We start from the raw sequence: 26,516 nt of genomic DNA, 5'->3' as shown, positions 1-26,516 counted from the left end.
AACGGACAAGTTTGCTCTATTTTCTACTGTGTGGGACAGGTTTATTGAAAATTGTATTGCGTGTTACAAACCTGGCCCATACATAACGGTGGATGAGCAACTTTTCCCAAGCAAAACTAGGTGTCCATTCACACAGTACATGCCTTCCAAACCAGATAAATATGGCCACAAATATTGGCTAGCTGTTGATAAGAGGAGCAAATATCTGGCAAATGGCTTCCCTTATCTAGGCAAAGATGACACACGCCGTGCTGAGGACCGTTTAGCTGACCATGTGGTAATGAAGTTATTGGACCCGTTTTTGAAAAAAGGTCGCAATGTTACAACCGATAATTATTTTACTTCAGTAAAATTAGCTAAACAGCTAAAAAGCAAAGGAACAACCATCGTGGGAACACTGAACAAGATAAGGCGAGAAGTGCCTAAAGAAATAAAATCCATGAAAGAGGAATTGTACAACACTAAAGTGTTTAGAAATGAAGACAATTTTACACTTACAGTATATCAAGGAAAGCCCAACAAAAATGTTGTCATTTTGAGTTCCGTCCATCCAGATGTTGTTGTTGCGTCTGATTCCACTAAAAAAACTCCAGAAACGGTAAAGTTTTACAATGAAACAAAATATGGAGTAGATGTAGTGGATCAGATGGCACGAAAATATACCACACGAACATGCACAAGGAGATGGCCTGTTCATGCATTTGAAAATGCCTTAGACTTTGCGGGTATAAATGCATGGATAATATTCAAGGAGATTACCCACCAAAAAATGTCACGCAAGGCATTTTTGCAAACGCTTGTGAGAGAGTTGAGTGGTCCTTATGTCACAGATAGGGAAAAGGGTTCCACGTCCCAAGATTCTACATGCTCAGAAGTGATGGTTCAAACAAAATTTTGCCAGATCAAAGAAAAGTGCAAGAAAAATAGATCTGTCGGAAATTGTAAGACTTGTGGTAAGTCTTTGTGTGGGCAATGTACTGCCATAAATCAAAGGCAATGCCTAAAATGCGAAACACCAAATGTTTAGAAGGTGAATTCTGCGCCATATTTTCATTTTTATGCTCCTCCACCTACATTTTCTCTGCTTTTTGTTCTTCAGTTGTTGTTTATATGTGTGCACTTGAATAAAAAAAAATGTTTGAAAAACGTCTATTATAATTATTGTTATTTTCTGTAGAAAAATAAGAAAAGCAGAAAAAAAACAATCAAAAGCATTACTGTTGGATCTCACAATAATAATACATTACAAAAAATATAATTATTAATAAATAACCACAAATGAAACTCTAAAAATAAACGAAAACAAGCAAGGAGTCAAAATGACTCCTTTTAGTAGTTCTAGGCGGGGTCACGAGTCCAGTAGTCCTAGTGTTAAAACAGCATTAAAAACACTGCTTCAAATCTGCATCAAATAATGGGGAAAAGGCATAAAAAATGCTGCAAAAACACAATAATCAGAGAAGATTGTTATTGAGTCATGTGGTGCAGACGCCGGCAGAAAACGTGCAGAAAAAAATCAGTAGACAAAAACGTAGCATTAACGCTACATGTGAACATGGCCTCAGTGTTACATTTTTATTACATTTTTTAATCTGAAAACGGTATTATACAGGTTGTTACAATTACAGGGACACCAAATATGACCATTTTATTTGCTGATTTGTGATGTTTATTAATTTATAAAAAGAGCATTAACTAACATTTTTGTAATTGATTTTTTTATTATTTTTTAGTAATTTTGTAGGAAGAAAGAAATCTGACTTTTATTTTCACTCTAAAAGTCAGGTACATAGAAATGCACTGTTACATAGAGATGTATCTATGTTTCAGAACACACACTCTGTAATTTCAGAGCCTACACTGCCCATTCAAGTATAGCTTTTCCAATGTAGAATAGAATATATTCGGAGTGCACACACAGCTTCTTGGAGGTGCCCTTGGAATGGCAGTTGTATCCCAATATATATCAGAAGAATTATTGATGGTACACTCGAAAGGTCAAGCAGAAGTGAGAAAGTTTATTTACAGTGGTACAAAGATAAAGAAATGTTTCTTGTTGGCGACTATGAATGATTTGACTTTCGAAGAATCTTTTTTAAAAAGTCACAGTTTGGAGGAGAAGTCAAAGACATGGTGGTATCTTTATGGTATCACATCCGTGTGTCATCAGTATGTCATCAGTGTAACACGTACCGTCACTCAGGAAAAAGCAGTACAGTCAGCGCTGTTCCCAGGTGCCGGGTGCTGAAGCCAGCTCTCATCATGCTGATGGGAGTTGGAGTCAGCATTCACTATGTGTGTATATCGGTATATTGTATATTAAATAAATACAAAAAAAACATCATGTGGTCCCCCTTCATTTTCGTAACCAGCTGAGGGAAAGCTGACAGCTGGGGTCTGATGTTAATATTCTGCCTGGTTGCGCTGATCGCAAGATGACCAGGCGACAATGATGAGAGCTGGCTTTAGCACCCGGTGCTTGGAAACAGCACTGACTGTATTGCTTTTTCCCAGGCGCCGGTACATGTCATACCGATGCGGCATACGGATGGCATTTGGGTGCCCCACGGATGTTGAACATGGACACACGGACACAGATAGCACTGGTAGGCCTTATAGAATTAAGAGATGTTTGTGCCTGATCACAGGGAATAATAAGTTTATATTGTCTATGAACAGCGATAAAATATTATCTAAAACATATACATTTTTCTGCTACTTACAGAAAGAGAACTTCCATTGACTTTAGAGGGTTGACTATAATCACACTGAGAACTATCATTACAGCCGCAGAGAACAAAGGACAGCTGTAAGCTGGATGAATGGTCTTGGGAGTCAGTTGCTATAAGAAGGAAGGTAAATCCGTCCTTGCTTGTCGGTTTCCACATCAAAGTTCCATTGACTTTTGCAAAAATAAAAAAAAAATTATATTACAGACAATTATCGTATATGATATAATTGTTCATTATTATGCATTTGTGACAAAAAAGACTCTGCAATACTTCTCCTGGTATGATTAGGTTAATGTGTCTGCCATACGATTGTCTTTGACATTTATTAACAGTATTTACACTTATTCTCTCTGCTTATTTACATCAGCTTTCATATTTGCAATCATTTTTATTGCTCCAATGTATCTCCACTAATAAATAAAAAGTTTCAGTTTTGTTTAGAATAGTATTGATATTTTTTTGCCTACAACGCCAATGCAGAATTATGGTTACAGAGAGGAATAAAAAATTATGTCATTTTTACTGTCATTTTCCACTATCAGGGTAAAAAAAGAAAAATATAAGAATGAGCAGAGGGAGTTGAATACCATAAGAGTGTATGGGGTTAGTTTGTAATCTGTAACCATGGAGACACATAGGTCTTCATAAGAGCTAGAACCACAAAATGGTGGCATTTTGTTTTTAATAAAGACTATTTACAGAAGTGTTTCACTTTATCATAGATGCACGGGATAAATACAGAATGTTTTTGCAAGTGCACACAGTCCTTAAAAGATATGAAGTACCATAATGTCTACATAAAGTCAACATATAATGCTAATTAAATTTACAGTAAATAAATAAATAATTTAATTTATGCAAAGACTTTACGCCAAAAGGCAATATAGACTTGTACATGTGATGTGAAATGAGAATTATCACTCACCAGTCAGGTTAATATTTGGATTTGTATCAGGATCAGCAGAGAAAACCACACCTGCGCCATCGGCAGTATACTGCACTGTAACAGTACTATGTATAAAGGCTTCAATAGTCAAATTTCCAGTAATTGATGGAGCAACGGCATCTGAAACACAAGGAGAACGAGGCAATGTACAGAGCTGCTACTGTACAGTATGTACTATATGATCTTTCATTGTGAAATATCAACCTGCAAAACAATCCTATGTTCTTAAAATAGGAAGATAGAGTTTGAGTCAAATTTCCTGAAATGTGCGGTTTCAGGTGAATTCAAACAATCTGCGATAAAATTTGCAATACACAATTAAAAAAAATACCCAGTGCCATTTCAAATACACTGCACACTCAATGTTCTGGCTAATGATGCCCAGTGTTGGCAGAGCGGGTCTCCGCATAATGTCCTGCAGAACTCTGATCACATCGTGTAGCACAGCCAATCAGAGGGGCTATCACATGCAGTATAAAACATAAGCGCCGACCAAAGAATGCCATTTTCTGTCTGTATTCCTTAGAGATAAGAGCTCAGAGCTGTTACGGATTCGGGTGGTGAAAACTCTGTGCTGTGATACAAGGAGGGACCAGAGACATCCCAGCCAGGATTGGGTGCAAAACGCAACCTTTTTTAACCAAAATTTATCATACAGTATAGACCAAAAGTTTGGACACACCTTCTCATTTAAAGATTTTTCTGTATTTTCATGACTTTGAAAATTGTACATTCACACTGAAGGCATCAAAACTATGAATTAACACATGTGGAATTATATACTTAACAAAAAAGTGTGAAACAACTGAAAATATGTCTTATATTCTAGGTTCTTCAAAGTAGCCACTTTTTGCTTTGATGACTGCTTTGCACACTCTTGGCATTCTCTTGATGAGCTTCAAGAGGTAGTTTCGTGCATCAATTTATCTATACAATATGACTATGATACCCACCTTCTTTCTAATTTTGAGTGAAATTACATTTTATTGTGACTTTCGATTGAATTGTCCCAGTAGCACCCTGATCAGGATTGTGAGAAAGAACAAAATTGTTGAAAATTATCCAACCAAACTTCTCTAAGCTTCATAAGTGAAATTTAAAAAAAAAAATTAACAATTTTTTCCAGAATTGTTCAGATTTTTTTTGGGTGGTGAAATTGGCATATTACATTCCCTAATTGGTGTAGCTTTTACACAGTGAACAGTTTTTCACCATATGCCTGACATGGAGAACTCTTTCCACTTCCTGCAAAGCTAATACTTCCTCGTGTAAGTAATCCTGCCATAGAGCAGGGGAGAAAGGGAAAAAGGATTATTTTTCCATAAATATTGAGGTATTTTTGGTATTGGGGGGTTGGCGTATTAACAGGGGAAATTAGTTAATTGGTGAAAATTTTGTACAGTAGACGGTTGCCAACCACATGTATGACCAGATGACCACTAACTGCTTCCTGCCAGGTCAGTATTCAGTCTCTGTGCAGGGCAGGGCAGAAAGGGAAAAACTACCAGAAAGTGCCAGATTGTTAAAAATCTAGCACCAATTACAATATAGATAACATGATGGACTAGATGGTTTATCTACCAATGCAAAAATTGATGCAAACTGAGTTGTACCAACTGAACAAGCAGATTCAGTTGTACATAGATTGTGAGTGACCGTTCTCAAGCAGATATCCTGAGCCCCGAACCCCTGAATCTCACTTTCATGTCCAGCCCCAGTGTAATGTAAAAGAGAATGTTCAGCATGGCTGGTGGATTTTTCACACCAAAGTGGACTAGATTATGCACTATGAGCGTGAAAAACCTAATATTTGTCAAAATTAATCAGGCATGGATCAATGCAGACTTTCATGCACCGTTGGCTGATGCCAATGATTAAATCGCTGTACAATCTGTCTGTTTGCCTGTATGTCTGTCTGCCTGTTCGTTGTCTATCATTTACACTGTTCTGCTGCCACCAGGGTCAATGGACCATACTCTGCCGGGCATCTTCTCACTATCCATGATGTCATGTATACTGTAGTACTGCTGATACCAGGGCTGCCATTGTTGGACCTAAATTTCCAAGCATTTTATGGTCTGTCCATCTTGTCTCTTTACTGTGCTGCTCCTCAGCATCCATTGCACAGCCATGCTAGCCACACATCTCATGGCTGCCTACAATGTTTCCTAGATTTTGACTGTACTACTGCTGCTAAGGCTGTAATTTCTGGCCCTAAACTGCATAGCATCTCCTTACCTGCCCAGTGTTAACTCTCTATCGTTCTGCTCCTGCCGCAGCCACTGCACAAACACACACCTCCTGGCTGATAACTGTGTCTCATAGTGCTAGACTGTACTGCTGCTGCTGGGGCTGTTGATGGCCCTAAACTTCCAAGCAATTTTATAGTCTGCCCCATCTAATCTCTCTACTATGCTGCTCCTGCTGCAGCCACTGCACAGCTAAGCTAGCCGCACCTTCTGGCTGCCCATTGTGTTTCATAGTGATTGACTGTACTACTGATGCTGGGAAATGTACTTTCATGTTTTTGTACCCTCAAGAAACAACTTGTACCCTCAAGAAACAAGCCATAACTTTTTCACTTTCAAAACAGTGACATTGTTTGACTCTAGAAATAAGGCGATGACTTTTGTACAGCTTGATAAAAAACCTTTGTAATTGCCAAATGATTTTATAATTAGCCTATCAGTTGCAGACTACAAAAAAAGAATATTTTTTTTCACTTCTGATTGCAATGCCATTATTTTTTCACAATCAAGAAAGTTCATTACACCAGTTTTGTCTCCCTATTAAAAGGATAATTTTTGGATAGCTTATAAAAAAACTTCTTCATGTAGTAAAGTGCGAAACTTTTTTTACCTCTCAAACATGGATAATTGTTGCACCCAACCATGTGAAAATGCCACAGCTTCTTCCGTTCGCACCACCTGTCTATAAACAACAGCAATGCATGCATCTTCCCCCCAAAAGGAATAATTTTTAGACCGTTTATACAATTAAGGTATCCTAAAAAGTTTGATACTGCAGTGTGTTGTTAAATACACTGTTGGTTACCATCCGTTTTCCCGTGGCCACAAAGGTGGAAGTCATTTGGACACTAAAAAGGTTGTGTTTGCATTACAGGGTTCAAAATATGTTCAATTGTCTCCAAAGGGAACTCACAATGTTCTACACATATTTTCCAAGCAGTTAGAGGCATTTTAATTGTTCAATTTGGTCAAATATATGCAAATTGAATTTTGAGGTGAAATTCGGCGAAGATGGCAAATTCGAAATTCAACAGATCCGCTCATCTTTACTGTGTGCTAAGTTTGAGATTAATCATTCCCCAAGTTATTTATACTACATAGGTACAGTTCTCATCATTACTGCATTCCAAAATCAAGTTATGGGTCATTGCTTCTCCTATATTTTTACAATCATATTTTGTTGTGTCTCTCCCAACAATAATTTCTGACTTCCCATGGAAATATCTCCATAATGTACTTAAGGGGCCATTGCTTCTTGTAATAAGTGATATAAAGCCAAAAAAGTAAGGCAGTGCATTATATTTTATTATCCTTGTGAAACAATAGGTCTAATGCAGAAAGAAAAAAATAAAACTAAAGCAAAATAAAAAAAATGTTTAGTTTAACATACTTACATAAAGTAATGTTATTTTTTTCCAGTTGTAGTGCCACCTTCATTGCAGCTAAGCCAACGTCTGTATTATTTGTGACCAGGGTATCATATATACATTCTGTTTTATTAGCACACATCCTCTCCAAACTAGCATACCGGTCATTATATTGATCCATCAAATCACTGAGGAAAGCCGGTATGAATGAGTCTTTTCCTTGTGTGTATGGCTCTTTAAACAATCGCGTCTCATTGACTTCCCCTGCATAACAGAGACATATTTCTCAAGATACAACTTGCACCATTTTACAGAATATATAAATATAATTTGCACAAAGTATAATGTAACTGAGTGAGAAATCTGCCCAACTATGCCTATCTATGTTCTACAGTGTGATACTAGATCATTAGAGAGCTGTAATCTCTGTTCTTCCACAGGTTCAGCTCTACATCTCTATAGTATATACTAGGCATCACATTATCCGCTGAATCTGAATTTTATTTCTGGTACCTCCTGTTATCGTATTTCACAAATACCATGGCAGCTGTCATTTCATCTATGACAGTTTAACTGGAAAAACAATAGACTTTTCATTTTAAAGGGAAACTGTTATCTGATTCATGCTGCCCAAATAGCAGGAAGCATGAATTCCGTGGCTGGCTGCATGATTGGAGCCAGGTATGTATTTCTCTGAAATATAAACTTTAATTCGAGCTGGAGATGAGACTAGTCTTGCTTCGCTACAAGCCAACTATTCCCAGCAATGCTGCAGGGGACTGACAGGTATCTCCTTTTGTGCACATGAGAGGGAGACCTGTCAATAACCTGCAGCGCTGGGAAAAGCCAACTAGGGGTTGCGCCAGCCTAGTCTCATCTCATGGCCGGAATTTTTTTTTTTAACCTCGGAGCATTCCAGAGGAATAGATACAATACATGACTGTGATCATGCAGGCTGGCTCTGATTCATGTTGCCTCTGGTTTGGGCAGCATGAGTCAGATGACCAGTTCCCTAGAAATCTTTTTCAGATTTAGCCCAAATTTTCATTTAAGACATAAGAGGTTTAAAGAACAATGCACCTCAATAACGTAACTATAAATTGTATCTGTGATATATCAGAAGTTTATTTTGATTGCATTTTCCAAATATTTAATAAAGTTGAGTGTCCACGCATAATCATATCTTATTATGTAATAACATTACTATAATAGTGCCTGTCTGACTTTTCAGGTTCTAATGTCCAGTTTAAGGTCAGGAGACGAGTGGAGATGTTTCCCAATGCCCATTGAACATAATGTTCTTACAATATGGTTTGTGGAAATGTGTTAGGGTTTAGGTCATCTTCTTCAGCAGAAACCCACAACTTCCCAAACTCATAGTTTCCTGATTGCTGGGGTGCATGCTCTCCTGATTGATTGATAGTTTGGACCAGCAACATTGTTGTATTGCGAGCCCGAACTGCAAGCTGCTATATGAGATAGCTTTTCTTCACCAGCATTGGAAGAACAGCAGAAATTAAGCTGGCCTTTATTTGGAGCTAACAGTGGGCTCCATGCCTCAGTGCAGTGTTTACAGGCTGACTAGAAAAGAGGTTGTAAGCACTGCTTATGTTTTGCCAACACTAGAATTGTATTAAGAAATAAATTGGAAAATTGTTTATATTTATAAGCACTATCCAGTTATAGCCATCTAGGTAGAAATGGTGGAGAAATGATGTTCCGTAGTTCTTACTGCAGGTTATTCAGAAAAAAATCATAATACCCTCAGTACAATATTTTTTGGGTGTTCTGTTACAAAAGAGCTGGCTTAAGGATGACTTATACAGGGGCTGTGTGATAGAATACATTGTAAATTGTATTGTCTGCCTTCTTTTCTGTTTTGGACATCTCTAGGTAATGCCTTACTTACACTCCATTCCATAGTAGAATATCTCTTTTTCTGAGCTGTTGATAGGAAGCTTTGTGCCATTATTGAAGAAGAAATCATCACTCTGGTCATTATTCCAGGTACCTTCAAAAAGTTGCATTAGAATTACTGACTAGACCAATTATTTTAGTAAAAACAGTAGTAAAATAGGGGATTTAAACACAGACATATATAAATATAGGGGGGTAAAATCATTTATAGAAGGGAAACTTAATGTCTGAGACAAAAGCAGCTGAAAGTAGAGTTAGGGCTTTTGCTAAATTAAATTGCTATGTAATATATTGCTCATATGTACTGTTGAAACCAGAAGTTTTCATACACTATATAAAAAGACACATATGCATGTTTTTCTCAATATCTGACATGAAATCAGAATAAACCTTTCCCATTTTAGGTCAATTAGGATTACCATCATTTTTAATATTTGCCAAATGCCAGTATAATGAGAGTGAGAATGTTTTAAGGCATTTTTATTGCTTACTGCAAAGTCAAAAGTTTACATACATTTCATTAATATTTTGTACCATTGCCCTTAAACTGAATGACTTGGGTCAAACGTTTGGGATATCCTTCCACAAGCTTCTCACAATAGTTGGTCGGCATTTGGGCCCATTCCTCCTAACAAAACTGGTGTAAGTGATCCAGGTTTGTAGGTCGCCTTGCTCGCACCTGCCTTTTCAGCTGTGCCCTTTAATTTTCAATAGGATTGAGATCGGGGCTTTGTGATAACCTCTCCAAAACATTGACTTTGTTATCCTTAAGCCACTTTGTTATCATTTTAGCAGTATGCGTCGGGTCATTGTCCATTTGGAAGACCCATTTCCACCCAAGCTTTAACTTCCTGGTTGATGTCTTGAGATGTTGCTTCAGTATTGCCACATAATCTTCTTTTCTCATGATGCCATCTATTTTGCATAGTGCAGCAGTCCCTCCTGCAGCAAAACAACCCCACAACATGATGCTTCCACCCCCGTGTTTTACAGTTGAGATGGTGTTCTTAGGCTTCCAAGCTTCTCCCTTTTTCCTCAAAACGTAACGATGGTCATTATGCCCAAAAAGTTAAATTTTAGTTTCATCAGACCACAGGACATGTCTCCAAAAAGTAAGGTCTTTGTTCCTGTGTGCATTTGCAAACATTACTCTGACTTTTTTATGGTTCTTTTGGAGTAATGGCTTCTTCCTGACAGAGTGGCCTTTCAGCCCATGTTGATACAGTGCTCATTTCACTGTGGATATTGACGCAATCTTACCAGCTTCCGCCATCATCTTCACAAGGTCTTTTGCTTATGTCCTTTGGTTGATATGCACATGTCAGACGAAAGCACATTCAGCTCTGGGACACAGAACATGTCTCCTTCCTGATGTCACGGGTGTGTCGCCACGAAGATCGTCACGAGTACACAGCCTGACTTCTCGCAGCTGACTTGTTGGTGCTTTGTGTTTTTCGGCAGTGAGGGAGTTAATTCTCTCTCTCTCTGTGCTAGACGAGGTCCAGCCTCGCCCAGCTGCAATCAATACTGCTGTAGTGAGACTCCTTCAAATGCCTGCTGGTTTGTTTGGGAAGTGTCGGTGAAAGCATTTCATTCAGACTAACAGAGCGGATCGTGGTGTTTGGAGTTTCTGAGATAAGTGTATTTGGAGTGTTTTTTCCCTTCCTCGCTTTATCATTTATCTCCTTTCCCGTTGGTGTTCCCTCTGTTGTAGTTGTGTAGTTGTTGTATGCAAGGTGGTTTTGGTTTTTCCCTTGTACGGTCTCGTTCGTCTAAGTACTGTGTGTGGGCATATTATTACTTGTCCCCTTTTGTTGTGATCGGGGTGCTTCTCAGGACTAGATTACTTAGGTGCAGGGATCCTCAGGAGGTAGGGGTTACGCTGGCGGCCTGGACCTCTGTACCTTTAACAGTACCTCCAGGTTGAGGGACTAGTCAGGGCCCAAGCTTAGGGTCAGCTTAGGCCCCCTACCTCCAGTATACAGAGACAGCGTGACATTTTCACCGACCCACTTAGTTTTTCTCCAGCTACCATGGATCCAGTAGCCGGTCTAGCTCGGCAGTTGCAGAGTTTGTCCATGGAGCTGGCGGACGTTAGGTCCAAGGTTTTGCATCCTCAGGAGCAAGCCGGACCAGAACCTAAAGTAGCTCTCCCTGACAGGTTCACTGGGGGGCGGGACAAGTTTTTTGTTTTCCGGGAGGCATGCAAGTTGTACTTTCGGCTGCGGCCTCGGTCATCGGGGAGTGAAGAACAAAGGGTGGGAATTGTCATCTCGCTCCTACAAGGGGACCCACAATCTTGGGCGTTCTCTCTTCCCCCGGGCTCCCCGGCTCTCCAGTCAGTGGATAGGTTTTTCGCTGCTCTGGGACTCGTATATGATGACCCAGATCGGATCTCCCTTGCTGAGTCTAAGTTACGTAGGATCCAGCAGGGAGATCGTCCGGCGGAGGAATTCTGTTCGGAGTTCCGTAGGTGGGCCACGGACACCCAGTGGAATGACCCGGCTCTTAGGAGCCAGTTTTGTCATGGTTTATCCGACAAATTACAGGATGTGTTGGCACAGTATGACTCTCCCACGTCACTGGAAGCCGCTATGGCCCTTGCTATTCGCGTTGACAGACGGCTTCGGGAGAGGTGCGGGATAACTCTACCCCCTGTGACGACTCCACCTCCTACAAGGTCCCCTCATATGGTGGTTCCCCTGGTCAGTCCAGAGGAGCCTATGCAATTAGGAGGGACATCATTTCGGGGGAGGGGACCGGTGGTGCGCCATAAGACAGGAAGGTGTTTCTTCTGCGGGAGAAAGGGACATTTTATTGGGGGGTGTCCATCCCGTCCCTTGCAGAGTGAAGAGTCGTCGGAAAACTGTTGATCCCAGGTTGTGTGGTGGACGGCAATCTGGGAGTAGGTATTTCGTCCCTAGGTTCGTCTCAGTTTCTCGTACCGGCGGAGGTGGTGGTGGGTACGAGAACTGAGAGGATATCTGTTCTTCTGGATAGTGGGGCCGGGGCTAATCTGGTTGATGCTTGGTTTGCCCGGGTTCAAGGTATGCGATTGAGTGAGTTGGCTAAACCCATCCCCATATTCTCGATCGATGCCAGGCCTCTTGGTCAGGGAAGTTTTTTGCAAGCTGTGCATGACGTAAAACTTCAAGTGGGGGCGATACATAAAGAACTGTTGTCTTGCTAAGTGTTGGAGGGTCTTCCCACTCCTATAGTGTTGGGCCTTCCTTGGTTAGCTAAGCATAACCCGGTTATTAATTGGCAAACCAGAGAGATAAGCCAATGGAGTAAATTCTGTAATAAAAACTGCATGAACACGGTCATCGGTGCGGTTACTCCTTGGGTCTTACCTCCATTTCTGGCGGACTTTGAGGATGTATTCTCGGAGAAAGGGTGTCAGGAACTACCTCCTCATCGCGAGTATGACTGTTCTGTAAAACTGCTCCCTGAGGCCAAGTTACCTAAAGCTAGGTTGTATAACCTTTCTGGTCCTGAGAGGCAGGCCATGAAGGATTATATTTCAGAAAGTCTGGCTAAGGGGCATATTAGACCTTCATCTTCACCGGTGGCTGCGGGGTTCTTCTTTGTTAAGAAGAAAGATGGAGGCCTACGCCCTTGCCTGGATTTCCGTGAACTTAATCGGATTACGGTCCGAGATCCGTATCCGCTCCCACTTATTCCCGATCTCTTTAATCAGATCGTGGGCGCCAAATGGTTCTCTAAGTTGGATCTCAGGGGGGCGTACAATCTGATTAGGATGAAGGAGGGGGATGAGTGGAAGACGGCGTTTAACACTCCGGAGGGGCATTATGAGAACCTTGTCATGCCATTCGGTCTGACTAATGCCCCGGCGGTGTTCCAACACTTTGTTAATGACATTTTTCACCGCCTAGTGGGACAGTTTGTTGTCATATATCTGGATGATATCTTAATTTACTCGCCGGATCTGGTGTCTCATCAGGAGCACGTTAGGCAGGTGTTACAGATCTTGCGGGATAATAAACGGTATGCCAAATGGGAAAAGTGTGTGTTCGCCGTACAGGAACTCCAGTTTTTAGGCTTCCTGGTTTCAGCGTCCGGTTTTCGTATGGACCCTGGGAAAGTGCGGGCAGTTCTTGAGTGGGATCGGCCAGAGAATCTTAAGGCACTACAACGTTTCCTGGGGTTTGCTAATTATTACCGGAAGTTCATTCGTAATTTCTCGTCCATGGTTAAGCCTCTCACAGACATGACTAAAAAGGGGACGGATTTTTCTAGGTGGTCTGACAAGGCTTGTCAAGCATTCTCCTCCTTGAAAAAATGTTTTGCCTCGGCACCCATACTCATTCAACCTGATGCGTCACAGCCATTCATTGTAGAGGTAGACGCTTCCGAGGTAGGGGTGGGAGCAGTATTGTCACAGGGTTCGTCCCCTGGTAAGTGGCATCCGTGCGCCTTTTTCTCTAAAAAATTGTCGTCCGCTGAGAGGAATTACGATGTCGGCAATAGGGAACTCTTGGCCATTAAGTTAGCTTTTGAGGAGTGGCGCCATTTTTTGGAGGGGGCAGTCCATCCGGTCACCGTCATCACCGATCACAAGAACCTGCTATATCTGGAGTCCACGAAACGTCTGAATCCCAGACAAGCTAGGTGGTCATTGTTTTTTACCAGGTTTAATTTTGTCGTTACATATCGTCCTGGGTCAAAAAATGTAAAGGCGGATGCCTTATCTCGTAGTTTCCCTGGGGCCGGGAATACGGACGACCCGATTCCTATCCTTCAGGAGGGGGTGGTGGTTTCGGCAGTATGCTCTGAGCTGGAGGAGGAGGTATTGGAGGCTCAGGGGGACGCCCCTGTTGGACCTCCGGGGAGACTGTTTGTTCCAGATCAGTTGCGACAAAAGGTGATCGAGGCACACCATAACTCAGTTTTTGCAGGACACCCGGGGAGTAAAGCAACTGTGGATCTCCTCTCGCGTCGGTTTTGGTGGCCTAACTTACATAAGGAGGTGGTAACTTTTGTCGCGTCCTGTGGGGTTTGTGCGCGCTCTAAGACCTCACATACCCGTCCGTCTGGGGCCCTCTTACCTTTGAAGATCCCGCAGCGTCCTTGGACTCATCTGTCTATGGACTTTATTACGGACCTCCCTCCGTCTTCGGGTAAAACGGTCATACTCGTTGTAGTGGACAGGTTCAGCAAGATGGCACATTTTATCGCTCTTCCGGCTCTCCCTAATGCTAAAACTCTTGCGCAGGTGTTCATTGGGGAGATTGTGAGGCTTCACGGGGTACCCTCCGAGGTGGTGTCTGATCGGGGGTCTCAGTTTGTGTCCAAGTTCTGGAAGGCGTTTTGTGCACGGCGGGGGATGCATTTGTCATTCTCATCGGCTTTTCATCCTCAGACCAATGGTCAGACGGAACGTATGAACCAGAGCTTGGAGACATATCTCCGGTGTTTTGTGTCAGAGAACCAGGAGGGCTGGGCTTCTTTCTTACCTCTGGCAGAGTTTGCTCTTAATAATAGGCGGAGCGAGTCCACTGGTAAGTCCCCGTTTTTTGGGGCATATGGTTTTCACCCCCAGTTTTGTACTTTCAGTAGGGGGGGCTCTTCGGGGGTTCCTGAGGAGGAACGATTTTCCTCATCACTCGCTTCAGTATGGAGAGGGGTGCTGAAGAATCTGAATACTATGGGGAACCGATACAAACGTATGGCTGATAGGAGGAGAGTGTCTGGTCCGGACCTAAGTGTGAACGATCGGGTATGGTTGTCTACCAGGAATATTAAACTGAAGGTTCCCTCCTGGAAACTGGGTCCCAGGTTCATCGGGCCGTACAGAATCAGTTCTATTATTAATCCGGTGGCATTCCGTCTTGACCTCCCCCCTACGTTTAAAATTCACAACGTGTTCCACAGATCGTTGCTTAAGAGGTATGTGGCGCCGGTGGTACCGTCACCTTTACCTCCCCCTCAAGTGGTGGTCAATGGTAACTTGGAGTTCCAGGTATCGAGGGTCATCGATTCACGCTTTAATCGCCGGTCCCTTCAGTACCTGGTTCATTGGAAAGGGTATGGTCCTGAGGAGAGGATGTGGGTTCCTGCGTCGGATATTAACGCAGACCGATTAGTTCGGGCCTTCCACACGACTCACCCGGATAAACCTGGCCCTGAGGGTCCAGAGGCCCCTCGTAGAAGGGGGGGTACTGTCACGGGTGTGTCGCCACGAAGATCGTCACGAGTACACAGCCTGACTTCTCGCAGCTGACTTGTTGGTGCTTTGTGTTTTTCGGCAGTGAGGGAGTTAATTCTCTCTCTCTCTGTGCTAGACGAGGTCCAGCCTCGCCCAGCTGCAATCAATACTGCTGTAGTGAGACTCCTTCAAATGCCTGCTGGTCTGTTTGGGAAGTGTCGGTGAAAGCATTTCATTCAGACTAACAGAGCGGATCGTGGTGTTTGGAGTTTCTGAGATAAGTGTATTTGGAGTGTTTTTTCCCTTCCTCGCTTTATCATTTATCTCCTTTCCCGTTGGTGTTCCCTCTGTTGTAGTTGTGTAGTTGTTGTATGCAAGGTGGTTTTGGTTTTTCCCTTGTACTGTCTCGTTCGTCTAAGTACTGTGTGTGGGCATATTATTACTTGTCCCCTTTTGTTGTGATCGGGGTCCTTCTCAGGACTAGATTACTTAGGTGCAGGGATCCTCAGGAGGTAGGGGTTACGCTGGCGGCCTGGACCTCTGTACCTTTAACAGTACCTCCAGGTTGAGGGACTAGTCAGGGCCCCAGCTTAGGGTCAGCTTAGGCCCCCTACCTCCAGTATACAGAGACAGCGTGACACCTGAGTGGTATGATGGCTAGACATTCCCATCTTGTTTGTACTTGCATATAATTGTTTGTAAAGATAAACAAGGCACCTTCAGGTATCTTGAAATTGTACCCAAGGATGAGCCGGACTTGTGCAAGTCCACAATTCACTTCCTGATATCTTGCCTGATTTCTTTAGCCTTTCCCATGATGCTACACAAAGAAGCAGTGTGTTTCAGGTGTGTATTAAAATACACCCACAGGTCTCTAATTAACTCAGATGTTGGCAAAAAACTATCAGAAGCTTCCAAACACATGACATCATCATATGAGCAGTCCAGAATTGTTTAAACGCATAGTAATCTTAGTGTATGTAAACTTTTGACTTTGCAGGAAGTAATAAAAATGTCTTAAAATTCTCTCTCTCTCTCATTATTCTGGCATTTGGCAAATATTTAAAATGATGGTAATCCTAATTGACCTAAAACAGGAAAGGTTTATTCTAATTTCATGTCAGATATTGAGAAAAACATGCATACGTGTCTTTTTATATGGTGTATGTAAACTTCTGGTTTCAACTGTTATTGAGGAGGAAAATAATGAAATTTATAATAAATTGTGATTTAAATTGTGATTTAATATTCCTTTTCTTCCATAGAACTAAATGACTGGTACTTACCCAGCAGTCCTTTGGTATTATTTAGGAAGCTACTCGGAAGAATGGTTACAGCACTTAGCATATTATACTGGGCTGACACTTGTATAGACAGAGAACCTTCAAAAATTGTAGTGATCGTTGAGTTATCATTTTTAAAGAAGATGGATGAATTGGTGTCATTTATATTAGCTTCCATGTCTGGAAATGAAGAGAATTTACAAAATTGATTATAAGTGATTGTTTTCTGATCCACAAATCTTCATTTGATTTATTATACTGTACTTGTTTTTTTGTTAAACCCATATCATTTTTATAGAGTATGAAAAAAACTATTAGGAAAACAATAAAGATTTTTTTTTAATATGATGGAATTTGATTTTACTTCAAAAAAGCGTTTTAGATTTGTAGCTTGAACAATTAAGATAAAATATATGATACAGTAAGAAATTATAAATAAATGTGACTAAATGAAAATTTTACAATTAAAAGTGAATGCTTTTATAGTAGAAACAAAAAATATTGATGTAAATGCTTTTCTTTTGTATCTTACCATTTACAGTATATGGTCATGTTAAACCTAAAAGAGGTTTTTAATATCAGGAATGTTCTGCTCATAAATGCGGAGGGAAAAACACTTTCATGTGACCGTCTCACTTGAAATGGTAGGGGACCCTGTTCCTTCACAGAGATGGATTTTCCACCTATGACAAGTATGACCTTATCTCTGTCTAAGATGGGAAATCCCTTTAAGTCATCAATAATATATAAGTGCCAATACTGTTAACTATTCATTTTGATCATAACACAACATGCCAATTTTTAAGTTTGCATTGTCCTATGCATGTTCAAGAACAGCCCCAGATATTTCTAAGCAGCATCTCAGACGATCTGCACACTATAAGGCAGCAGATGGAAGGTCATAATAAAAGTCGGAAAGTAGCAGAGCAATGGCTGCCAGTTGGGCTTATTCTGGATGCACTGGTTTACTGGCTCTACCTGGTTTACCGGCTCTTATCGACCAATACCTCATATATATTTTATATATTTTTTGCAACTTAATTTTATTCAGGGTGCAGCCAGGCCCATAAATGTTGGTCTTGTAAACTAGGGTGTCTGTCCTCATGGGGTGCACTTATATAGAGCTAGGCAGTCCGCCGAATCTAATAGTATGGGCATCACTAATAGGCTGTAAGCCAGACACCACACTACCTGTCTGTGACCAGCCCCCTATACAAGCTTTATTTTGGTGTGCAATCCTAATATTAAACAATCACCCCTTCTTGAGTTGGTAGATAGTGAGTGGTTGTCTCATCAGTGTTTTGCGCATGTTTTGCCACCATGTTTATTATGTGGGTTTGCTGCATCCTGAGAGTTCATTAGTTCTGAGACCTGGGTAGGTAAACAGTATTGCCCTTTTTGTCTGTGTTAATAAAGGTTCAAGACAGACAGAAACACTAATGTCTTAATTGCTAGTCATTTTCCCAAATCTACTGTTCACATAGTGCAATCTTAGAAGGTGAGAGAATGAAGGGGGAATTTCATCTACCTCCGTTGAATGAGTAATATCCTAGATCTACCAAATATACACTTACCTTGTGAATAACTGAATTCCACTTCCCGACCATCCAGGAAAGTGTTTATATTGTTAGAATCACCCAGATACCACTCCACCTGGGAGATGTTCAAGAAAAGAAATTATGTTATGCTCTAAAATAATGGCAATGAGTAAAACTCAGTACTGGTATTCTTATGTGTTCTCTTCCATGGTGCTTTATCTATCATAATTAAGGATATATTACGTTAATATGTGAAATGTGTATGATGCCACCAACAATAGGTGTGAACAGAAGTCAATAAGCAAAACATTATAACATAAGGCCGCACTTAGAATATTGTGCACAGTTCTGGGCTCCGGTGCTCAGGAAAGACATATTGGAGCTAGAGAGGGTACAAAGGAGGGCGACTAAGGTAATAAAGGGAATGGAGGGACTAGAATACCCAGAGAGGTTGTCAAAATTTGGCCTATTTACGTTGGAAAAGAGAAGGCTTAGGGGAGACCTCATAAACATGTATAAATACATCAGGGGGCAGTACAGAGATCTCTCCTATGACCTGTTTATACCAAGGATGGTGACAAAGACGAGGGGGCACACTATGCGTCTGGAGGAAAGGAGGTTCCTGCACCAGCATAGAAGGGGATTCTTTATGGTCAGAGCCGTGAGACTCTGGAACTCTCTGGGAGAGGAAGTGGTGATGTCCAACTCACTTAATGAGTTCAAGAGAGGCCTGGACGCCTTTCTTGAGAACAATAAAATTACATCTTATGCTTAGTGATAGTTAATTAATCCAGGGATTTAATCTGACTGCCAGATTGGTGTCGGGAAGTGAATTTTTCCTCAATGATGTAAATTGGCCTATACCGCATGGGTTTTTTTTGCCTTCCCCTGGACCAACGCTGCGGAATAGCTGCAGTGCACAAGAAATAGGCTGAACTGGATGGACACTTGTCTTTTTTCGGCCTTATAAACTATGTAACTATGTAACTATGTAACAAGAATAAAGAGGTGACACAGGGTAAACACAATGTGACAGCTGACATTACAGTGACAGTTTAATACCTTAGTAGAAAACCTGATATTCTATGTAACATTTGTCCCCATAGTTATTCTGATACTCACTTTAACACTAGCATTTATTGATGTGTATTGCACGGCAAAGGCCTGGAAGTTGGTGGCATTTGCTGTTCCAGTCTGCACTGTACGACCTTGTAGAACTAAAGAGATGTCTGAGTCTGATGCATTAAGAAGGATGAAATCTCCAAGTCCATTGAATGTGTAGGTTAGCCCATCTAGAGTCGTAATGTGAGGATCTCCAAACATCCCCCCTGTAACAAAGAATTAATAAACTGTATACATATTTTTGTAGTTTCAGTGTTGCATTTATTGATGATGAAAACTTCTCCCTACAAAACTTACTTCTTACAAAATTCTTACAAAATTTTCGGTAATAAAATGTATGTGGTTTTTAAACTCGATGGTTAAATAAAAGACATTGTATTTAAAAAGTAAAAATAAAGCAGCCCAAAATGCTAAAATGTTACCATTCTTCAGCATTCCCTCACTGTCACAGTTTACGTTCCCTTCTACAACTGTTCACACTTCCGCATGATAACATGATGTTATTGGGCTGGCATCAAATGTAGTGATTTCACTAGGGAAGTCTATGACTGTATGATCTACTCCTTTGACATGTTGTTTATATGCGTAATATGTGAGGGAAAAGTGAGGCATTAAATACAGTAGGTAAGTATATAGAGAGGTTTATTTTTATGTACTGTGATTTTATTATTTTTATTTATTTTATTAGCTGACAGGAATATAATTTATACATTAGACCAGAGCTAGACAGAGGCAACTGAAGGGCTGAAAACAGAGGTCCATGGGCTGCACAATGCCCTCGCCCGTCACCCTTCCGTCACGGCCCACTTCCAGATGTCATTACTATCTGCATCCTCAGGATGCAAACAGCAGTGAATACATTGATGAAGGAAGGAGCTGCTGGCTCATTCTTCAACCAATCAGCGTGTGAGTCAGTAGTCATGATGATATCATTACATCGTATCTGCTGTGTTCAGAGTCAGTGCACCAGAAACAGGAGCAGAGTGCCGAGGGAAGGGGAGCGAAATGAGTATTAGAGATGAGCGTTGTTCTACTCGAACTGTTCGCCAATCTTAAATTCGAGCTGTTTTGGGCGGTGTTCGAGCCGTTCGGCGAACACGAACAATTTGAGAAAAATTCGGCTGTTCGAGGTTATGTTCGATAACTGTTCGTGCACCAAAATCATAACTGGATTTTTTCTCAGTAATGATGAAAATTAATGTTAATACGCAGTTTGAGTGTACAGCGGGGTGGGGGGAGGGGCAGGGGATGGATCTCTGCAGGAACAATGAAGATCTCCATTTTTTTTTCTCTTTCCCGCATTTACAGTGGGGAGGTGCAATCTGTCAGCCTATCAGCAGCGCACACACGGAGCGAAGTGCTTTTTTTCACACAAGCAAGGGCATGTGTCATTGGCAGTGTATGTCACATGTCCTTGCCCTATAAGACCAAGCCATTTTCCCCGTCGCCACCATTTTCTCACTGCTGCAGCTGCGTGTTAGACGGCACCGCTGTTGCTGTGTGCGCTATACCTTGTTAATTTCAAGCCAATTTTCGCACAAATATACAGATAGCTTGGGAGTAGGGAATAGTTGTGATTGCAGTCCTTTTAAGGACTAGGTTACAGCATTTCCTACGACTTTTATCAGGCAGGTCTGTGCTCTTAAATAGATAGGTTGTGGGAGTAAAGACTAATTGTAATTGGAGTCCTTTTCAGGACTAGGTTACATCAGTTCCTATCAGTTTTTGCCAGGCAGGTCTGTGCCAGTGCTGTGCAAGTTTTTTCACAGCATTTGGCTGAATCTAGCAAAGCTAATCCTTTTTGGCCTATTGCAGAGTGTGTTAGTCAGTGGAGTAGCCTATCTGTGTTGCAAGATATACCACCTGTGTATAGAATACCAATTTTTTTACTGCACCTAGTGAAGTAAAATCTTTTGGGCATAGCATCATTCTATTAGTCCATCTATACAGACCTCCATCAGGTTGCAAACTGAATCTAATTTTTTTCTGCATCTAGCTCTGAAAAAATATTTGGCCTTCTAGCAGTGTGTCGGACTTTCTCTATTAGTCCATCTATACTGACCTCCATCAGGTTGCAAATTAAAAATATTTTTTATCTGCATCTACAGTACCTCTGAAAAAATATTTGGGCTTCTAGCTGTGTGTGGGACTTGTTGTATTAGTCCATCTATACTGACCTCCATCAGGTTGCAAACTGAATATATTTTTTTCTGCATCTACCTCTGAAAAAATATTGGGCTTCTAGCTGTGTGTGGGACTTGTTGTATTAGTCCATCTATACTGACCTCCATCAGGTTGCAAATTGAATATAATTTTTTTCTGCATCTAACCCAGCCAATAGTTTTGGCCTAATACCACAGTTTGGCCACTCAGCTCTGCTCGGTTACCATCCATTGTTTTTTTGTGCAAACAACTCCAGAGTTGTGAATTAGTTAACCACCAAAATGAGTGGAAAAAGGCCTGCTGCTGGTGGAAAGGGGAATAGGCGTGTTGGGAAGGGGAAAAAAGGTTGTGTCCGTGGGGTAGGTGTTAAAGCAACAGTAACATCTGCAGAAGAAAGACCATCTTCCAGCCAAACTAAAATGTCTTTCTTACGGCCACGCCAATCGCTACAAATTCCAGATGAGGCACAAAAACAGCAGGTGCTTCAACGGATATCAAGTGCTCCTTTAAGTGGGCTCTCCTCCACATCAACTTCAACATCACAAATACTCCAGTCCTCAAAGGTGTCACCCAAATCGCACTTGCTTCCTCACAGCTCCCAAATCTCCAGCTGCCCGTCTGAGTATGAGGTAGAACAGATGGTTGAGTCTGCAGAGCTGTTTACTCATACTATAGCCTGGGAATCAGAGGTCGACTCCAGCGCTTCTGTGAATCCAGACGAGGAAATGATCTGCACTGATGCCCAGAATCTTTATGAGTCGGATCCAGGACCAGACGCAGAAGGTTCTGACTATAATGTAGACCCTCATTCCCAAACTGTAACTCCTGTTGGTGGAGACAATGAGGAAGACGATGATAAGACTCAAATACCTGATTGGAGCGACAACTTTAGTTTTTTGTCAGGGCAGGAACAGGTTGGCTCTGAGGACGACGGGTGTGATAACACACAGGGTGATGATGATGAGGTTGGAGATCCCACTTACTGTCAACCCACAGTCAGCCAAGAGATGAGGTCAGCAGAGGAGGTGGAGGAAGATGCTAGTGACGACGAGGTCAGGTTGCGCCTTCCTGGACAGAGACGTAGTACTGGAAGCACGTCAACAACTGCATCCTCAAACACAACTCTGCCTCTCACCACAAGTCGTGGTGGCTCTTCAGGTCGCATGGGTGCTAAGCCTTGCATAGCCTGGGCATTTTTTCAGATCGATAAAGATGACCCAACTCGTGTTATCTGTTACATTTGTCAGCAAAAGCTAAGTAGAGGCCAAAAAATACATAGTTTGAGTACTTCATGCATGAACCGGCACATGGACATGAAGCATAAGTTGCAGTGGGAAGCTCAGTGTGCTACAATGCGGCCTAGCCGGCCGGGCCAACCACCGTCTGCCATATCTTGTGCATCCGCGGCCTCTTCATCCTCTGTGACTGGGGGGACAGCAGTCACACCTGTTTTGGGGTGCAGACCTGCCACCTCTTTACCCGCAACAGCCAGCGTGATTGGCAGGTCATCATTTTCTTTGGAGGTGGTAACACCAGCTGGTGTTGAGCACTGTCCGACATCGATAGCACCACCTTTGGATCAAGGCAACCTAACATGTCCGCCTGCATCTTCCTCACAGACCGGCAGTTTGCTGGGGACACCCTTATCAACCCCGTCTAAGCACAATAGCCAGCCCTCGGTCCCTCAGATGTGGACAAGTAAAAGACCATTTCCTCCTAGCCATGAGAAAGCTAAGAGGTTGAATTTCACCATCTGCAAGCTCTTGGCTACAGAAATGCTGCCTTTCCGCCTGGTGGACACAGAGGATTTTCGAGACCTTATGTCCGTCGCAGTGCCCCAGTACCAGATGCCCAGTCGGCACTACTTCTCAAAGAAAGGTGTGCCTGCGCTCCACCAGCATGTCGCACACAACATCACCGCTTCTTTGAGAAACTCTGTGTGTGACAGGGTGCATTTCACCACAGACACTTGGACAAGTAGGCATGGACAGGGGCGTTACATGTCGCTGACTGGGCACTGGGTAACTATGGTGACAGCAGGACAAGGGGCTGCTGTCCAAGTCTTGCCGTCCCCACGAGTTGTGCGTCAATCCTCTTTATGTCAAAGTTCCTCCACTGCTTCTGCCTCCTCAACCTCCTCTCGGTCTTCCACCTGCACCCAAAGCCTGTCTGGTCATGCCACAAGCTTTCTAACTGCGCAGAAGGGATCCTGCACACCTCCTTGCTATGCTGGCAGTAGGGCTCAACGTCATCAGGCGGTTTTTACTTTGAAATGTCTGGGAAATGTGAGTCACACAGCTGAGGAGTTGTGGTCAGCTCTGGAGAACCAATTTCATGAATGGCTGTCTCCACTGGACCTGAAACCAGGGAAGGCCGTGTGCGACAATGCTGCAAACCTGGGTGCGGCCCTTCGCCGGGGCAATGTCACACACGTGCCTTGTATGGCTCACGTCTTGAACCTGGTTGTCCAGCAATTTTTAGCCCACTATCCCAGACTAGATGGCCTTCTGCAGAGGGCACGGTCGCTGTGTGCTCACTTCCGCCGTTCGCATCCCGCAGCTCAGCGACTTACATCTCTACAGAAGTCGTTGGGCCTGCCACTTCACCGGCTAAAATGCGATGTGCCTACCCGGTGGAATTCAACTCTGCACATGTTGCAGCGACTGTGGCAGCACCGACAAGCCCTGGTGCAATACGTTCTGACGTATAGCCTGGGCCAACGAGATCCAGAGGTGGGGCAAATCACGCTGGAGGAGTGGTCTCAGATCAGGGACCTATGCACCCTTCTGCACAGTTTTGAAATGGCGACGAAGATGTTTAGTGCTGATGATGCCATTATCAGCATGACTATTCCGGTGATTTACATGCTGGAGCACATGTTAAACAGAATTCGGAGTCAGGTGGTGGCACAAGAGGAGGTGGAGGAAGTAGAGGAGGAGGAGTTGTATGCGGAAGGGCTAACATCTGCAAGGTCCAGACGGTCGGCAGCACCAAGGCGGCAGGCATGTGAGGGTGGGGGAGATGGTTTTACCAGGGCGCATGGTAGCAGCCAAATTAGTGAGGAAGGTGCAGGAGCCCAGGAAGAAGTGGAGGACGAACTGATGGAAGACTCATCAGATGAGGGAGACCTTGATCACATTTCTGTTGTGCGAGGTTGGGGGGAGAGGACAGAGGAAGGAAGCATGATTGTTACCTCACCACCAACACAACAGGGACTTGGTGCTCCTGGATGCGCAACACACATGAGTGCCTTCTTGCTGCACTACCTGCAACATGACCCTCGAATTGTAAGAATTAGAAATAATCCTGACTACTGGGTTGCCACACTGTTAGATCCCCGGTACAAAAGTAAATTTGCCAAAATTATTCCTGCCATAGAAAGGGATGCACACATGCAGGAGTATCAGCAGAGACTGTTGCAGAATCTTACATGTGCTTTTCCACAAAACACCAGTGGTGCACGTAGTGAATCTCACAGTTCCAACTTGCCAACCGTGGGACCGTCAAGTGTTCAGCACTCAAACCGTAACAGAACCACAGTATCTGCTGGTAACATCAATTTTGCGGAATCATTTCACCACTTTTTTAGCCCATCCTTTGCAAGGCCACAGGAGACAAGAAGTCTGACACATAGTCAACGCCTAGAGACGATGGTACAGGAGTATCTCCAAGTAAACATTGAAGCCACGACTGTGTCACTGGACCCTTGCTCTTTTTGGGCTTCCAATCTGGATAAATGGCCGGAGCTAGCCACTTACGCCTTGGAGATCTTGTCATGCCCCGCAGCCAGCGTTCTGTCTGAACGTGTGTTCAGCGCTGCTGGTGGTGTGCTGACAGATAAGCACACGCGGCTCTCCACTGATAATGTAGACAGACTCACGTTCATAAAGATGAACAAATCATGGATCCGAAACGACTTTTCTACCCCTGTGTCATCCTGGGGAGAGTAAAAGCTTGATGATTGGTTAAAATCACCCTACCAACCGTTTTAAGCTTTCAAATTACTAATCATGTTTATCTGTATCTTGACTGGAATATAATTTGGGCTTTGTAGCAGTGTGCAGCACTGATCCTATTAGGCCATCTATAATAAGCTCCACCAGATTTAAAATTAAAAATAATTTTTAGCTGCATCTAGCCCGGAAAATAATTTTGGGGCTCCGAGATGCGCAAGACACATAAGTGCCTTCTTGCTGCACTACCTGCAGCATGACCCTCATATTGTCAGAATTCGAAGTAATCATGACTACTGGGTTGCCACACTCTTAGATCCCCCAAACTTTTCGATCAACCTTTTCATTTTAATAAAGACCAAAAAAATGGTCATTTTTGAAATTATAAGCATTAGCAGGTTGTTAGAAACTGAAATCAAACAGTTTTCAACTCAAAACTTTATTCTAGGTGATGTTACATTTTCACATAGGACCCCTTGTTCGAAAGGAGCTTCTGAACTCTCTCGTCCATTGAATTTGTCAGGTTTTGGATGGTTTCTGCTTCAATTGTTTTGCATGAGGACAGAATACCCTCCCAGAGCTGTTGCTTAGATGTGAACTGCCTCCCGCCATCATAGACACTCCTTTTAATGATGCTCCAAAGGTTCTGAATGGGGTAGAGGTCAGGGGAGCATGGGGGTCACACCATAAGTTTGTCCCCTTTTATGCCCATATCAGCCAGAGATGCAGATGTTTTATGTGCAGCATGAGATGGTGCATTATCATGCAGAAAAATGATCTTGCTGTGAAATACACGGTTCTTCTTCTTGAACCATGGCAGGAAGTGCTGTTTGAGAAAATCCACATACATTATGGAGTTCATCTTTAGCGCCTTCAGGGATCGTAAAGGGGCCGACAATCTCTCTCCCCATGATTCCAGCCCAAAACATTACTCCACCTCCTCGTTGGCGCTGTAGCCGTGTTTGTGTGGGGTGTCCATCAACCAGCCATCCTCCACTCCATCCATCTGGACCATCGAGCGCTGCACGGCACTCATCCGTGAACAAAACAGTTTTGAAATCAGTCTTCATGTAATGT

General features: G+C 42.6%; 1 protein-coding gene across 9 annotated transcripts in view; it reads right to left on the bottom strand.

Moving 5' to 3' along the window:
• Nucleotides 1–26,516, bottom strand: part of LOC141259357 (uncharacterized) — a 374,844-nt gene that overhangs the window by 82,118 nt on the left and 266,210 nt on the right. For all 9 annotated transcript variants that reach the window (XM_073675221.1, XM_073675224.1, XM_073675227.1 and 6 more), the window contains 7 exons: nucleotides 19,324–19,529; nucleotides 18,238–18,316; nucleotides 16,667–16,843; nucleotides 9,204–9,305; nucleotides 7,322–7,558; nucleotides 3,658–3,798; nucleotides 2,724–2,902 (listed from right to left, as the gene is read on the bottom strand). In XM_073675221.1, coding sequence (XP_073531322.1) covers nucleotides 2,724–2,902; nucleotides 3,658–3,798; nucleotides 7,322–7,558; nucleotides 9,204–9,305; nucleotides 16,667–16,843; nucleotides 18,238–18,316; nucleotides 19,324–19,529 — 1,121 coding nt within the window. The remainder of the gene's footprint in view (nucleotides 1–2,723; nucleotides 2,903–3,657; nucleotides 3,799–7,321; nucleotides 7,559–9,203; nucleotides 9,306–16,666; nucleotides 16,844–18,237; nucleotides 18,317–19,323; nucleotides 19,530–26,516) is intronic.

The sequence above is a fragment of the Phyllobates terribilis genome, unplaced genomic scaffold (assembly GCF_046119375.1).
Source record: "Phyllobates terribilis strain yellow unplaced genomic scaffold, ASM4611937v1 Scaffold_3__8_contigs__length_932513732, whole genome shotgun sequence".
NCBI classification, from domain to species: domain Eukaryota; kingdom Metazoa; phylum Chordata; class Amphibia; order Anura; family Dendrobatidae; genus Phyllobates; species Phyllobates terribilis.
Note: the sequence above shows the minus strand (reverse complement) of the source record. Positions and strands in the feature narration are given on the sequence as shown.